Source organism: Bactrocera neohumeralis, unplaced genomic scaffold (assembly GCF_024586455.1).
Source record: "Bactrocera neohumeralis isolate Rockhampton unplaced genomic scaffold, APGP_CSIRO_Bneo_wtdbg2-racon-allhic-juicebox.fasta_v2 cluster09, whole genome shotgun sequence".
In the NCBI taxonomy this organism is placed as follows: domain Eukaryota; kingdom Metazoa; phylum Arthropoda; class Insecta; order Diptera; family Tephritidae; genus Bactrocera; species Bactrocera neohumeralis.
Window position 1 is genome coordinate 19519595 of NW_026089622.1, and position 16122 is coordinate 19535716.

A 16122-nucleotide genomic window follows, 5' to 3' on the forward strand; every position below is an offset into this window, starting at 1 on the left:
ATGTATGTATACTTCGTTTGCGAATATTTATATATGTATGTTTGTATTTGTTCTTTTTATGTTTTATTCTTATTTCGGCCTTTGCTTACTTTGGAAGCAATCCTCTCACAGCTGAATAATCTGAAGCGGTATTGCATTTGCAAGTATCCCTCTCACAGTTACTAAGCCGAAGCGGTATTGCCAGTATAATTAGCAAGTAAATAATAGTTTGTCAAAAAAGTCTTGCGGTATTTTCGCTTGTTGGATCTGAAAGCGCGAAGTTCTAGTTTTATTCGTCGCATCGGGTCATGCTATACCTTTTTGGAAAGCTCATTTCACGCGCTAACACGTGTTTGATTAATTGTCGTTTCTTTTAAGTCGTTCGTGAGTTATAACGTCGCAAACATGGAGCAAAATAAAGAGAAAATACGGCATATTTTACAGTACTACTACGATAAAGGCAAAAATGCATCTCAAGCCGCCAATAAAATTTGTGCAGTTTATGGACCCGATACAGTTTCCATTTCCACCGCACAACGATGGTTTCAACGTTTTCGTTCTGGTGTAGAGATGGTCGAAGATGCGCCACGCTCCGGAAGGCCTGTCGTCGAAAATTGCGGTAAAATCGCTGAATTGGTCGAAAGAGACCGGCATAGTAGCAGCCGTAGCATCGGTCAAGAGCTGGGCATGAGTCATCAAAAATTCATTTCAATTTCAATAAAAAAAAAAATCAATAAAAATACCGCAAGACTTTTTTGACAACCCATTACTTGAATAATGATATTTTTTATTGTTTTGTGGATTGTGTGTATTGTATACACGAAGGTAAGTCTTAAGGGCATATAATAATTTATTTGGTTATATATATATATGTATATTGAGGATACATATATACATATATATATTATTTCCCGTTTTGCTCTGCGATTATATCGGTAACTGAATTTACCGCCGAGCTTTCACTAACCGTTTTTATTAAACGGATTTAGAAGCTATCGGTTTTATGCTGTTGACCGTTGGCGCAACGATACATACATATATTATACACAATTATAATCATAAAAATCAAATGTGGAATGGATACACTCACTTTGATTTTCCTCAAGGTCTATGGGGAGATGTATTTATTCATAAGTATGCCAGAATCGGCAGAATCGGGTGAGTGTGTGCTTTCTGTTGTCCTACTGTTGCTGAGTCGCTAGTCGCTCCTGTTCCACTGTGTTGGCGTTTTATTATATATTAATTTAAAATGATTTTTTAAGTTTCGCGCCCGTTTTTATTTTGTTAGTAGAGTTAGAAAATTTTGAATTTTTGTGTTGTTTTTGACGTTGGGGGTTTTATGTATATTAGTTTTCACTGTTTCGTTTTTTCTTTTTTTTCTTTTGTTTTTGCACTTGTACTCGTATATGCTTCACTGCACTTTTATTTGGTTATTTGGTGGGTGACTGCACTTTCAATTTCACTTTTTTTTTGTGTTGTTGTATCACAATGCTTCTTTATATGTATGTTTTGTACATATGTGCATATATATATATTTTCTATGTTTTATTATATTTTTTTTATTTTTTGTTTTTTGTCACTGCACTTCACCTTTTAATTACTTTTATATACTAATGTGCCTTTCTGTATGGCTCGAAGGACCATGTTAGATAAATGCACTCACCTTTTATATAATTTTTCCCACTTTACCAAATATTAAAAACGCAGTCAATGTCGCAAAAACGGTTGGCCTCGCTTTCATTCACACAAGTCTTTATGGCCTTATATAAGCACTGTACATTAAAAGGAAAAACGCGTTCTTCATTATAATTAACTATACAACGCGGAAGATTTCGCAAACGGAATGGCGGCGGATAGAGGTGACCGATCGCTGCTAATGTCGTAGAAACGAACTGATCGGAATCTGGTAATCGGTCCTTCTTTATCCCCGTTGGTGCTGAATAGGATGATGCATATGTGTGTAAGTGTGGGTGTCGGTGTGTGTCGTTCTCGTGTAGAGTGTGGGTTATAAGTGTGGTGTGGTGAAGATTGCGTGTTAGTGATGTAAGTTTGAAGCGATGTGGTTTTTTTTTTTTTTTTTTTTTTTTTTGTTTTCGGGGGGGGAATCTTCTAAAGATACTGCCAAGGTGAGACTGGTAGCATGCACGATTCATATTGTTCGCTAGAGTACACCTCTTTCGGGACCACGCCCAGACAGTGTTAAAACACTATGTTGGACTTGCGAAACAGTATGCCTACGTACTAAACCCTTAACTCCGGCTGCTGTAGCTTGTATTCGGACCTGCGGGACCGCCGTTAAGCACTACTTCGCAGGACCAAGCTGGGCGATAACTGCCTCTTCAATACCTACCTCCAGGGTTATTCATGTGGTCTTATGCTTCTGCGCTGCCTTTCTTTTATTCTGAGTTCTTGGAGCGCTATTGCAGTCCACTCTTTCATTTTAACCTACACCAGTTGTGATCGCAGCATGTGACTAACTATGCTGTCGGGCGTCATCCTTTCATTTGTTAAGTTTTCTATGGTCTCTCTCTCCACTGCAAACCTCGTGCAGAAGAAAAAGATGTGCTCTGCGTTTTCTGAGGCATTTCCACAGAACGAACAGTGTGTTTCGTCATCGTGCCAAATCTGTGCAGGTATTCCCTGAAACAGCCATGGCCCGATGAGAAAAGCGTTAAGTAGAAATCTGTCTCTGTGTTGTCTGTCAATCCAGGCCGGCACATTCTTAATAAGCCTGTATGTCCATTTTCCTTTGTCTGCCGCGTCCCATTGCTTATGCCACTCCTCGAGACTTGTCTTCCTCTCCTTTTTGCGCTCGTCAGCCGTTAGGCTCCTATTCATGGCTTTTGTTTTACAGTAGACTCTACTTAACTCAGAGGCCATTATATCCGATGGCATAAGGCCAGATATGATAGCGCTCGCCTCGTGCGACACCGTTCTAAGCGCACAGGCAACTCTAAGGGCGCATAGCCTGGACACAGATTTGGCCATATTGACACAGGTTTTTTGACGAAGGGCTGTCCCCCATATCGGAGCTGCGTACATAAGCATTGATTGGCTAACTTTAGCCAGCAAAGCTCTCCTCCTTTGACTTGGGCCACCAATGTTTGCCATAATTCTCGAAAGGACCGCAGTCACTTTAGCCGCCTTTCCACACGCCTTTTCAATATGCGCCTTGAAATTGAGCCTCGTATCGATCATAACACCAAGGTACCTCAGTGAATTTTGCGTTACAACGTTAAATCCATCAATGTTCAGTGTGACTGTTTCTAGCCTTTTCCTGCTCGTGATGAGCACTGCCTCTGTTTTTTCTCCTGCCAGCTGAAGCTTAGTACTCGTAAGCCATTCTTTGATTTTCGACACGGTCTCATTGCATATGTTTTGTATCTGGAAGAGCTCTTTAGCAACGATCGTTACGGCAATGTCGTCCGCATAGCCAATTATCTGTGCTTCTTTTGGCAGCGGTAATCGTAACACCCCGTCATACAGCACATTCCATAATAGTGGGCTTAGTACGGAGCCTTGTGGTACTCCACCTGTCACCATGTAGGTTTTTGGACCTGTATCGGTATCATACAGCAGTAGTCTGTCAGACAGATAGCTGCTAATTGTCCTCAGAAGATACCCCGGAGTGTTTCTTGCCTCTAATACCCTCAGTATATGTGGCCAGGATGCAGAGTTGAAAGCGTTCTTCACGTCAAGCGTGACCACAGCGCAGTATTTTTTATCTCCATGCATCCATCTGGTGCCCTCTATGGCCTTGGCAGCAATGTCCGACACTTTTAAACTGCGTCCCAGAGTGGACCGATGTCTTCTGAATCAAATTGGATTTCAGATAAACCCGAACTCTTCCTCTAGGTGACGTTCTAGACGTGTGCAAATCAGTCTTTCCAGTATTTTGGCCATCGTGTCGATCATGCAGAGTGGGCGATAAGCACTCGGCTCTCCCGCTGGTTTGTTTGGCTTCTGAAGAAGAACCAACCGCTGTTTTTTCCAAATATTTGGGAAAACGCATTCTTTTAGGCATCGTGAGTAGAGTTCGGCGAAGGCCCTCTTGCAATGGTTGATTGCAATTTTCAGTACCTTGTTCGGGATGCCATCAAGTCCTGGTGTCTTTGAGTTGCCAAATCTCTCCGCCACATCCATTACCTCCTTCTCGTCGACAATTGGAGATTCCATCACGGTTGGTACTGTTCTACTCGATTGGGGTTCTTGCGTTGGGAAAAGCGTTTTCACCACCTTTTCTAGGAGGGTCGGACTTGTTGGAGCTTGACTTTTACCCCTCTGATTTTCTCCATCACAATTTTGTACGCGTCACCCCACGGATTCTCGTCCACCTTTTCACATAGGTGGCAGCGATGTGGTGTGGTGAAGGTTGCGTGTTAGTGATGCAAGTTTGAATCGATGTGGTGTTTGTGTTGAGGTCGGGGAGGATGCTCATTTGTACATTCTGTTTAAACCCTCGCGCGGCTGTGAGTGCAAATTGAAACATTTAATACACTGGTTTGTATTCCCCAATAAATTGGGTCAACAATTATGCATTCCCTTCGAGCCTTTAAGAAAGGCACTATAGATTAATAGCCAAAACGAAAAAAATAGAAACAAAAGAAAGTGTACAGTGCAAAATACTAAAAAAATATTACATACATTCGTACTTACACAAAAATATATAGAAATTCACGATAGTGGAGAGAAATGTGAAGTGACAGAAACTAAAACATACGTAATAGCCATATAAATATACATATGTATATGAACTAGTGTGGTAACAAAAAAAAAAAAAAAAAAAACGAATACACAAAGTGCAGTGACACAAACAAAGCAGCTCTCAAAATATGTGCATACACATACAACATATGTACATATAAAACACATATACCTCTATATACAAAATTGTATAAAAGCAAAAACTTAAATCGGGCGCGAAAAGTTAAAGCGCCTAAATAACAGCACAAACCGGGCGCGAAATCTCCAAACTAAAAATACATACATACATAAATACAATAAACAAACGGGCGCGAACTTAAAAACATATAAACACACCTACCATCAACAACACGCACAAGAAACCAGGCAGATGAAAGACTGAAGGAAGAGGAGAAATACAGGAATTGGCGATAGAACTCGCACATATATTTCCACATATTATCCCCAAAAAAACCCTTGCGGGAAGATAAAGTGAGTTGCATCGTTTCCATTTATTGTTGTTGCCTATTATGCACGTTTGTATGTACATATGCCTAAAATTACAGTCGTATTTGATACAAAACTTGTAATTGAAAACCTCCCTAACGGCAAACAAAAAAAAATTATTGTATGTCAAATATATAAAAAGTATAATACTTTACGTTTGTGTTTTCAGAATACACCAAGTTACCAATAGCCACTAATGTTCAAACAAATACTTGCGAAAAATTTCCAGCAAACCCTTTCTGCTTAATAAAGCAGTAAGCGGGATTGTATACACATAATTAGTAACAAAGTCAAAATAGCAAATCTCAAAAAAATAAGAGACAAAAACACAAACAAAATAGAAAAAAAAACCATACGTACATACATATGGGCATATGCATATATTTAGTGCAAACATATACTTATGTATACCTCACATCAGTGGTTCCCAAACTTATTTTGTCTACCGCCCACTTTGAGAATAAATATTTTTTTAGCGCCCCCATTTTTCACCTATTTAAAAACCACTATAACTTCAAATTAATTATTGTGACCTATATACATATGTATGTATACTTGGAGGATGGAGTCATGTGTAGAAGTTCACGCAAGTGAGGAAAGTTCTCTGATCGCCATTCACTTGGGAGTGGCCAGAAACGATTCTTTTACACATGGCTCAAGCAGCTCACTGCTTCCGGTCCTTGACCAAGTATCCTCTGGGTAGCCTAAGAACATACGTTCGAAGGCGAGCTAAAGTGAGAAGGCGAAACATTCCCTACATAGGGTTGTGCGCTGGGTTTGGGACCCGCCACGTAAAAAAACAGCCCCAGTGAAGAGCTAAGTATAACCAGCCTCGGATGAGAGACCCCCTTTTTGATGACGACCATGGCAAACGAAATAAGGACTACGAATTGAGGGCATGCACATGGAATGTCCGGTCCCTTAATTGGGAAGGTGCCGCTGCCCAGCTGGTTGATGTCCTCGTAAAAACAAAGGCTGACATCACCGCCGTCCAAGAAATGCGATGGACGGGACAAGAACAGAGACGAGTAGGTCCTTGTGATATTTACTACAGTGACCATATAAAGGAGCGCAAGTTTGGTGTAGGATTCGTGGTGGGAGAGAGACTCCGTCGCCGAGTACTATCATTCACTGCGGTGAATGAACGTCTAGCCACAATTCGCATCAAAGCGAGGTTCTTCAACATATCGCTGATCTGCGCCCACGCCCCGACGGAAGAGAAGGACGATGTGACCAAAGATGCCTCTTATGAGTGCTTGGAGCGGACTTATGAAGGCTGCCCCCGCCACGGTGTCAAAATCGTGCCTGGCGACTTTAACGCCAGGGTGGGCAAAGAAGGTGTCTTTGGCACTACGGTCGGTAAATTCGGCCTCCACGACGAAACATCCCCTAAGGGGTTGAGGCTGATTGACTTCGCCGGGCCCGAAATATGGTTATCTGTAGTACTAGATTCCAGTATAAGAAGGTTCATCAAGCTACCTGGCTGTCTCCGGATCGAAAAACTACCAACCAGATCGATCATGTTGTGATAGACGGAAGACACGCCTCCAGTGTTTTAGATGTGCGTCGAGAAGCTGCAATCACAACAGACAGCCGAACGATTTTCTACTCGGCTTGCACCCCCTGCTCTCGAGAGCACTCGTCAACAACTCGGTATAAGGGAACTGTGGGACGGCATTTAAAACTCAGCTACGTACAGCTGCAACCGAAACCATTGGTTTTCGGAAAGTGCAAAAGAACAGCTGGTACGACGAGGAGTGCCGCGTCGCAGCGGAGAGAAAACAGGCTGCCAATCGCAACGTTACGATCGACCACAACACGTGCAGGAAGGGATAGATACCGAGAGTTGAAGAGGGAAGCGAGACGCATTTGCAGACAGAAAAAGAGAGAGGTCGAAATGCGTGAGTATGTAGAACTTGACAAGCTGGGCGACAGGGGTAATGCTCGAAAATTCTACGAAAAAATGCGGCGGCTTACGGAAGGTTTCAAGACCGGAGCGTACTCTTATAGAACCCCCAAAGGTGATCTAGTCACTGATGCCAGAGCATACTTAAATTATGGAGAGACACTTCTCCAGTCTGCTGAATGGTAGTGAACACACAACACCAGGAGAAGGAGAACCCGATTCCCCAATCGATGACGATGGAGCAGACGTTCCATTACCCGACCATGAAGAAGTTCGAATAGCAATTCCCGCCTGAAGAACAACAAAGCGGCAGGGGCCGACGGATTCAACTATTCAAACACGGTGGCGAAGAACTGATAAGGTGCATGCATCAGCTTCTTTGTAAAATATGGTCGGACGAAAGCATGCCCAACGATTGGAATTTAAGTGTGCTATGCCCAATCCATAAAAAAGGCGACCCCACAATCTGCGCCAACTACCGTGGGATTAGCCTCCTCAACATCGCATATAAGGTTCTATCGAGCGTATTGTGTGAAAGATTAAAGCCCACCGTCAACAAACTGATTGGACCTTATCAGTGTGGCTTCAGACCTGGAAAATCAACAACCGACCAGATATTCACCATGCGCCAAATCTTGGAAAAGACCCGTGAAAGGAGAATCGAAACACACTACCTCTTTGTCGATTTCAAAACTGCTTTCGACAGCACGAAAAGGAGCTGCCTTTATGCCGCGATGTCTGAATTTGGTATCCCTGCAAAACCAATACGGCTGTGTAAACTGACGTTGAGTAACACCAAAAGCTCCATCAGGATCGGAAAGTACCTCTCCGAGCCGTTCGATAACAAACGAGGTTTCAGACAAGGCGATTCCCTATCGTGCGACTTTTTCAACCTGCTTCTGGAGAAAATAGTTCGAGCTGCAGAACTAAATAGAGAAGGTACCATCTTCTATAAGAGTGTACAGCTGCTGGCGTATGCCGACGATATTGATATCATAGGCCTCAACACCCGCGCCGTTAGTTCTGCTTTCTCCAGGCTGGACAAGGAAGCACAGAAAATGGGTCTGGCAGTGAACGAGGCAAGACGAAATATCTCCTGTCATCAAACAAACAGTCATCGCACTCGCGACTTGGCACTCACGTCACTGTTGACAGTCATAAGTTTGAAGTCGTAGATAATTTCGTCTATCTTGGAACCAGCGTAAACACCACCAACAATGTCAGCCTAGAAATCCAACGCAGGATAGCTCTTGCCAACAGGTGCTATTTCGGACTGGTAGCAATTGAGAAGCAAAGTCCTCTCTCGACAAACAAAACCAAACTCTATAAGTCACTCATAATTTCCGTCCTGCTGTATGGTGCAGAGTCTTGGACGATGTCAACAACGACGACGTTGCGAGTTTTACGAGAGAAATGTTCTGCGAAAGATTTATGGTCCTTTGCGCGTTAGCCACGGCGAATACCGCATTCGATGGATCGATGAGCTGTACGAGATATACGACGACATCGACATAGTTCAGCGAATTAAAAGACAGCGGCTACGCTGGCTAGGTCATGTTGTCCGGATAGACGAAAACACTCCAGCTCTGAAAGTATTCGACGCAGTACCCGCCGGGGGAAGCAGAGGAAGAGGAAGACCTCCACTCCGTTGGAAGGACCAAGTGGAGAAGGACCCGCTTCGCTCGGAATATCCAATTGGCGCCACGTAGCGAAAGAAGAAACGACTGGCGCGCTGTTGTTAACTCGGCTATAATCGCTTAAGCGGTGTCTACGCCAATTAAGAAGAAAATATATGTATATTAACGGAGACTTCTAAACTATAACCAGCAACTTGAAACCTAAGCGCAGTAGGTAACATACAACGGCGCTTAGGTCTCAAGTTAACTCTTACGGGCTCCACCTGCCAATAAGAATGTTTATTGAAACACAACTTTATAGTATTAAAACAGAGAATATTTTATTAAAAATAAAACTAAAATAATCGATCCATATATAAAAACTAATATGAAGGATGAATCTGATGCTTTTTAATAAGTTTGTTAATATCAGGTTCCCAATTTACTCAAGAACAGTCGCAAGTCGCCACGTTCGGTAACAAGCAAACGATTTCTATTTTTAGTAAGCAGTGTTGTCACAGCACTAAATCCACGTAAATCCACGTTCACACCAACATGACGATGGGAATGCTATCAAGAATCGTTGAACGATTGACAACAATCCAGGGTACAATTGCGAGATCGGTTTTTGTAGCCAAAATTCTTGGTAACCATTTTTGAACTTTATTTTTATTTCCTCGTTTGTTGTCAATTCTATAAGTTCTTCTTCCAGTTGAGGTGACATTGTTGTGTTGACATTTGAAAACGGATCCAACACCCAGTCTGGTATTTCCAAGTTCAAAATGTCCTGGTATCGTTCGGTGAAGTCAATGTGGAGGTTTTCCAAAATGTTGGCAGCAGGGCAAACAATTCGTCGTTACTGCATGATACTGATAAATTCGGAAAATTGTGAAACTCACGTCTACCCAGATTCTTTTTTGTGTAGAAGCAGTTTGGCTGCAAGAAAGCAGCAACGACGCCTTTTGTTTTAATTAAATTTAGTTTATCGCCTTGCAGTTGGAGATTCATGTCGTTGAACAATTTATACAGATCTGTCATGTAAGCTATATCATTCTTTGATGTTATGAGCTTGTCTTGAAATTCTGTATCTTTAGTTTCCAAGAGTCATACAATTGCCTCTTGATAGCCAATGAACTTCATTATGAAACAACAAACGATTGAAATCCTTGTAATTAGTAACATAAAGCTGATGAAATAATCTATCATTCAAAGAGCTGTTGCGGATTTTATTGACTGCTTTGATGACATATTGCAGTGATTGAAATAGTTTTTCACTTAAGTTTCTAGCAACTAAATGTTGTTTTTATGAATAACGCAATGTACACCAAGGACATCTGGAATTTTATTTTTTAAGTACGCTATGAAGCATTTATGGCACCCTGTCATAGCCGGAGCGCCATCGTAGCAACTGAAATAATTTTCTCAAAGGAATTTCTTCTCATCGCAAAACTTTTCCAATATATTGAATATTGTTTCGCCTTTGTATCGGTCTCTAAATTTCTATCAAATAATAGTTCTTCACATATTTCTCATCTTTAATAAAACTCACGTAAGACAACAACAATGCTTCATTAGTTGGTAAAGTGGACTCATCCAGCTGAATTGAAAATTGACTTGACCTCAGGTGATCGCACAATGATTCTTCAATGTTTTCAACCATTTCATCAATTCGTCTTTGCACAGAATTATTACTTAAAGGAATTTTTCGGATAATATCTGCGGCCGGTTTATGAAGCACGGTAGTTATTACTTCATTTATTGCTGGCAATATTAACTCTTCTCCTATGTTATGTGGTTTGCTTTTTTGAGCAATTAACAAAGAGATATTGTACGAAGCTCGTAGTCCGTCGTAATCTTGCTTAGCAGCCGCCAAAAATAGTTTTGCTACTCTTGGCTGAGTATTATGCTTCTTCTCTAGGTCTGGAAAATATGCTACATTCTTGTCTCTCTTATCTGGATGCATTTTATTCAAATGATCTTGCAGTCTTGAAGGCTTCATTGCTTCATTCGAAAATGTTTTTTTAGACATAGAAGACACAAAGGCGAGATGGGTTTGTGGAATTTTCAATGAATCCGAATTTAATGTATTCCGCACAGTATTGCCGTCTCTTCTTTTTTACTTCCGACACTGTTTTGCTTTGAGAAATACGTTTAACTTCGCGAGTCGTGTAAAGGAGGCGTAAGTAAGTAATAGTAGTCCAAAAATATGAATTCTTATTTTTCCCAGAAATACATTTGTAAAAAAGGATCTTTCTCCTTTCTTATTATCTTATTTTTCCCAGAAATACATTTGTAAAAAAGGATCTTTCTCCTTTTCTTATTATCTTATTTTTTCCAGAAATACAATTGTAAAAAAGGATCTTTATCCTTTTTTATTTTCCCCAGAAATTCATTTGTAAAAAGGATAAAGATCCTTTTTTTTTATTTTCCACATTTAAGGAGTTCAAAAGCTCAAAACGTGCGTTACATCAGCTACCTACCCGACGTCATTTCGCAAGTGATAAAATAAATTATTCAAGAGCGCAAAGCATTCGCTACATTAGCTCGAACCTACCTACCCTACACCTTTGCGCAAATGATTATATTATGATAGCAAATGCCCACATACAGATTTGGCAATGGCAATAGCAATACGTTTGACAGTTAGTATTCTATAAATTCTATCCTGTCGAGATGCCCCGTTATGAAACGGAGCGACCGATTGACATGATTTTCATTTTTTCTATATTCAATAAAATAGGACAGATATATGAACTACGCGGAGAGAAATATAGAACCGAGTTTGAGCAATCTTTTAATTCATATTAATTGATGTTCTTCCTAGCTAAATAAAATTACAAATAACCCCCCAGGTCTCTACACAACGCCCCTATTATCTTTCTGGGTCTCTTACCGCCCCAACTGACACCTGCAGCGTCCACTAGGGGGCGTTATCATCCACTTTGGGAAACACTGCTCTACATGATACAAATAACATACAAGTACATCAATATGTATGTATAATTGCCAAGCGCAAAATATATATTTATATATTCACATATTTCTATAATGCATGCATAAGAGAGAGAAAAAAAAATTTTTTCATTTCCATTTTTCAAACTTTCTTTCTTTTACGATAAAATTAAATAACATTTACATATATAGCAAAAACAATAAAAATATATCAACAAAATATACATATATGTAATTGTAATAACTATGCAAAATATGTATTAACACATTTGTACACACACATATTATAAGTCCACATTGGCATCTATTCGGCAATACCACTTGTTCTTTGGCAAACAAAAACAAGCATAATTGCATACAAAAAGCAAATTGATCTCTCAATTGCTTACGAATAAAGCATATTCATAAGCACACAAACAATTCGTGCATACTTATGTAAATAGCGCATTGATCTTTTCAACGAGCTCTCAATTGCACAAAACCATAAGCCCATACAAGTCCAAGTATTAGGGTGTACCTAAATACAAATCATTCCGACAACAAATATTTTAATTAATAAAAAGCGCGGCTTTTAATACCAATTGACAATTCAAATATATTTTCGAACTAAAAAATAAATAAACAATATTATTTTTGCCAAAATGGTTAACAACAATATTCAAAATACACCTGCAAGAGGAGCTACACGCCCCAAAACAGGTTGCTAAGTTGACTACCAAGTGACGTTTAATAAGATACTGCACTAGATTTGCCTCCTCACCGATTCACGAAAACTCTGAATCGTTATTAGAAAGTGGCAAAATCTTGCACATTTATGGACTCGCCTCCAAGCGGCATGATGCCGTAGTAGATTCTGACGATTCAGATCTACCGCAAAATTTTAAATTATCTGCTACCGCAATATACGAAAACTGCTTGAGCCAATACCCGAAGAAACAAAAGCTATGATCTCCGATCAACTGAAGCTAATAAGCAATTTCACCTACTCTCCACAGTAGAGTTAGCCCACAATGCAACAATATAAAGAGGCAAGTTCAGGACCCCCTCGGGGTCCCCGCTTTCCAAAAACCCTTTTTGGGGGTTATGAAAAATGGCCGCCCTTCGGGACGTTACCCTTTACATAAGAAATTATCTTGCGCAAAAATTTTTCACCTCAGATAAAAAACAAAAGGGTCAAGCGGCAAATAGTCCAACAGTTACATTTGACGAAAATTTTCAATTCGGCGGGAAGCTTAAAACTAGATATAAAAAACGAAGAATACTGGTGTAAAAAAAACGACACTAATGAACTTCCCAAAAAATTAAAAAAGGGAAAAATTTAAATTCATCAAAAAATCCACTGTTTCAAATTTTTTGTCGATTCTATCGACACTAAATATTCTCTCAGACAGCTGGGACCCAATTCTGGTAACATTTTTACCGCCCATTACCAGAAAAGTCTTCTTCTATGGAGCAATCCCTCCTGAAAAAATCCCAACTGACAACAAAAGAAAATTTTTCACCCCAATATGAAATTTCGGAGAGGTTAGAAGAAAAAATAATCAAAACAAAACAAACACGACCAAAATGGAAGCTTAAATATACCCCAAGCTGAAGCAAAAGCAAATCAAACAAAATTTTTAACCAAATCGTTCACATCCGAACGAAAACAAAGTAGTCTGGAAATATGCTACACTTAAAAACCCTTCAGAAGTTTAAGACAAAAATTAAAAAAAGGAAAACCTTTTTCAGATCAAAAAGACTCTTCCTGCTTGTCCTAACACAAATCTTAAAATTGCAAAAACAAAAATTCTTAAATTTTCACAAAAAAAATTCAATGCTTCATTACAGCGATATCCCCTCTACCCAAAGAACCATACAAAAACCCGGTATAATTGCAAAAACAAATCCCAAAAAAATTTAAAAATTGGTGTTTCAAAACAAAAAAAATTTTAAAAAAAAAATAGTTTGGGAACCGAAAGCCCTCAGGTTTCAAAATTAAATTCCAAATTTAAAAATGAAAAAAAAACCCCTTTTCAAAAAAAAAAAAATAAAAAATCATATTTTGCGAACCCAAAACCCCCTATAAATATGGTAGTCTCTAATCGGATTTTCCCCCCCACGAAATAAAAAAACAAAAAAATGTCTTTTCCCCCAAAAAGGGATTTTTAAAAAGAAAAAAAAATCCTGATTCAAAATCTGGTATAGGGCCCGTATTTTAAATTAATGTACGCCAAACACAATATATAAAAAAATTTTAAAAGGGGATGAAAATCGCCATCTCAAAAATAGCAATAAATTTTTTTAAAATTCAAAAATAAATAAATAAAAAAACTAACAAAAGGGGGAAGGTTTTTTATCCCTCTAACGCTCAACAAAAGGGGTGTGGGGAGAATTTGTTGTCAAAAACATCTCCTTTTAATTTTAAATTAAGCGTTGCAATTAGGGGCCACACTTAAGACCCCTCTATTTCACAGTCCCTCGGGGCTGGAGTCCCCTTCCCATATCTGACCAGGCGGGGAGTTACTACCCTTTCTAATAATAAAGAAATTACAAACCATTTAAAGATACAAGAAAAAATTAAAATAAGAAAACCCCAACCCACGGTAAAAATTTTTAAAAATAAAAAATAAAAAAAAAATAAATTTTAAAAAAAAAACCCGCAAATATAATAATACGAAAACGTTCAAATTAGGTAATACATTTTTTTATCATGCACGTAAAAAAAATAAAACTAAGTTTTAAAACCAAAAAATCCGTTCTCTGCATACCCGCATAAATGGAGTATTACTCCTTCATCAGATACTTCTGCTGTCAGAATGTATTCTGCGCCTCAACTACTCCATCAGCAGTAGCCGAAAAACATGCAACAGCTTATACAAACATATTATACTAGGCAAAATATTCGCCTAGGGGCCAGGATGTTTAAATGAGTTAAGCATCCACCCCCTTTAACCCGGAAAACTGGCGATCCTAATGAAACAGCGCAATTCCAACCCAACCAACAAAAAGAATGGACAACGGGGAAGCTAACACAATTCGTCAAACACCATCGGCACATCAACTTTCATCTGCAAGACATTCTATTATATACATAAGTACATCCGGCGCCGCGTCACCACTACCTTTGGTTCCGATCCGCCCGCGCCGACTTATAGCAAGCCATTGAAAAGTAAACCGATTCCAACATAATTTTATATAATATCGCACAGAACCAATTGTTAAATAAAGAATAATTATAAATATATTGTGCTTTTCATAAATACACTGTTTTTTCGTTTAAACCCTCGCGCGGGTGTGAGTGCAAATTGAAACATTGGGTCAACAATTATTCACAAGGAAAAAGGACTCTGGCAGAGTTCCATTCCGAAGTCAGCAAGTCATTTAATCTTGCACTAACTAAAGTTGAGATGGATAATCATGGATCAGGNAATCCATCAGCAATGATAGAATATGCGAACCGGGAAGCTGTGAGGGCATTCATTCTCGTCGAACAGCAAATATACCAGCGGCACCCTTTATAGTGACAATCCGAAGGACTTGAAACCGCCTACGCCATCGGAGTACGATATACCATGCCAAAGAGAAATTGCAATTCGACGTTCCGCAATACAATCAACAGAGACAATACAATACATCACAGTACCAAAACTCAAGCAGAAGACATTACGAGGAACCACAAAGGTACAGATCTAACGTACAGATGCAATACAATCAGACTGCACCCAGGCAACAGCACCAATCGATGGACGTAGATTCATCACAACAATGCACGAGATCCGCAAATCCCAATAGGAATCATTCCAAACCACAACAAAACAGCTATAACCGTCAATTAAAAGGACTACCTCCAAATAATCAACTTCGCGGAAACCCTCAAAAAAGAAAACGAAATCCTTCATCTCATAATTCCAACGTACAGCAAAAATTTCAACGTGTAAACCAGACACGCGACGAAGAACTAGAATAGCTTACACCAGAATACGAGAACGATGATTACGAAACNGNCAGCGCTTTTNTAGGCGCATGAACGATTTGCCGTGTCTGCAACGCCACTGCAGGGATACAGGCACACTTATTAACATCCTGATTGACGCTGGAGCAACAAACAATTATCTAAGTACAAATGTAACTTAGGTAAGTCTATTCAAATATAACCTGTAAAAGTGAAAACTCTTCATGGTTACTCAATAACCACATCAAAAAAAATAATAATTACATTGTTAGAACATAATCTCACATTTTTTGAAACAGATACATTAGAAGAATTTGATATGCTTCGGGGTGAACAGGGTCTTAGGAAAATTAAAGCAGAGTTCAAACTTTTCGAGTACACGCTCAGTTATAAATATAGGGCAGAAAGAAAGTGAATCTGTGCAAATAAATTACACAGTTAAAAGTGAAAAGTATGAGCAAAAATCGAAGAAATTATGCAAAGAAATGAAGACACAAATGAAGTGCTACCCTTACTCCGGTCAGCTACCATTGAACGAAAAGAAG

The 16122-nt window shown here is 39.4% G+C and overlaps 1 protein-coding gene across 1 annotated transcript in view; it reads right to left on the reverse strand.

Moving 5' to 3' along the window:
• Positions 1-2424: 2424 nt before the first annotated feature.
• Positions 2425-16122, reverse strand: part of LOC126764646 (uncharacterized) — a 15468-nt gene continuing 1770 nt past the window's right edge. Inside the window, exon 3 of the mRNA XM_050482308.1 lies at positions 2425-3512. Coding sequence (XP_050338265.1) covers positions 2425-3512 — 1088 coding nt within the window. The remainder of the gene's footprint in view (positions 3513-16122) is intronic.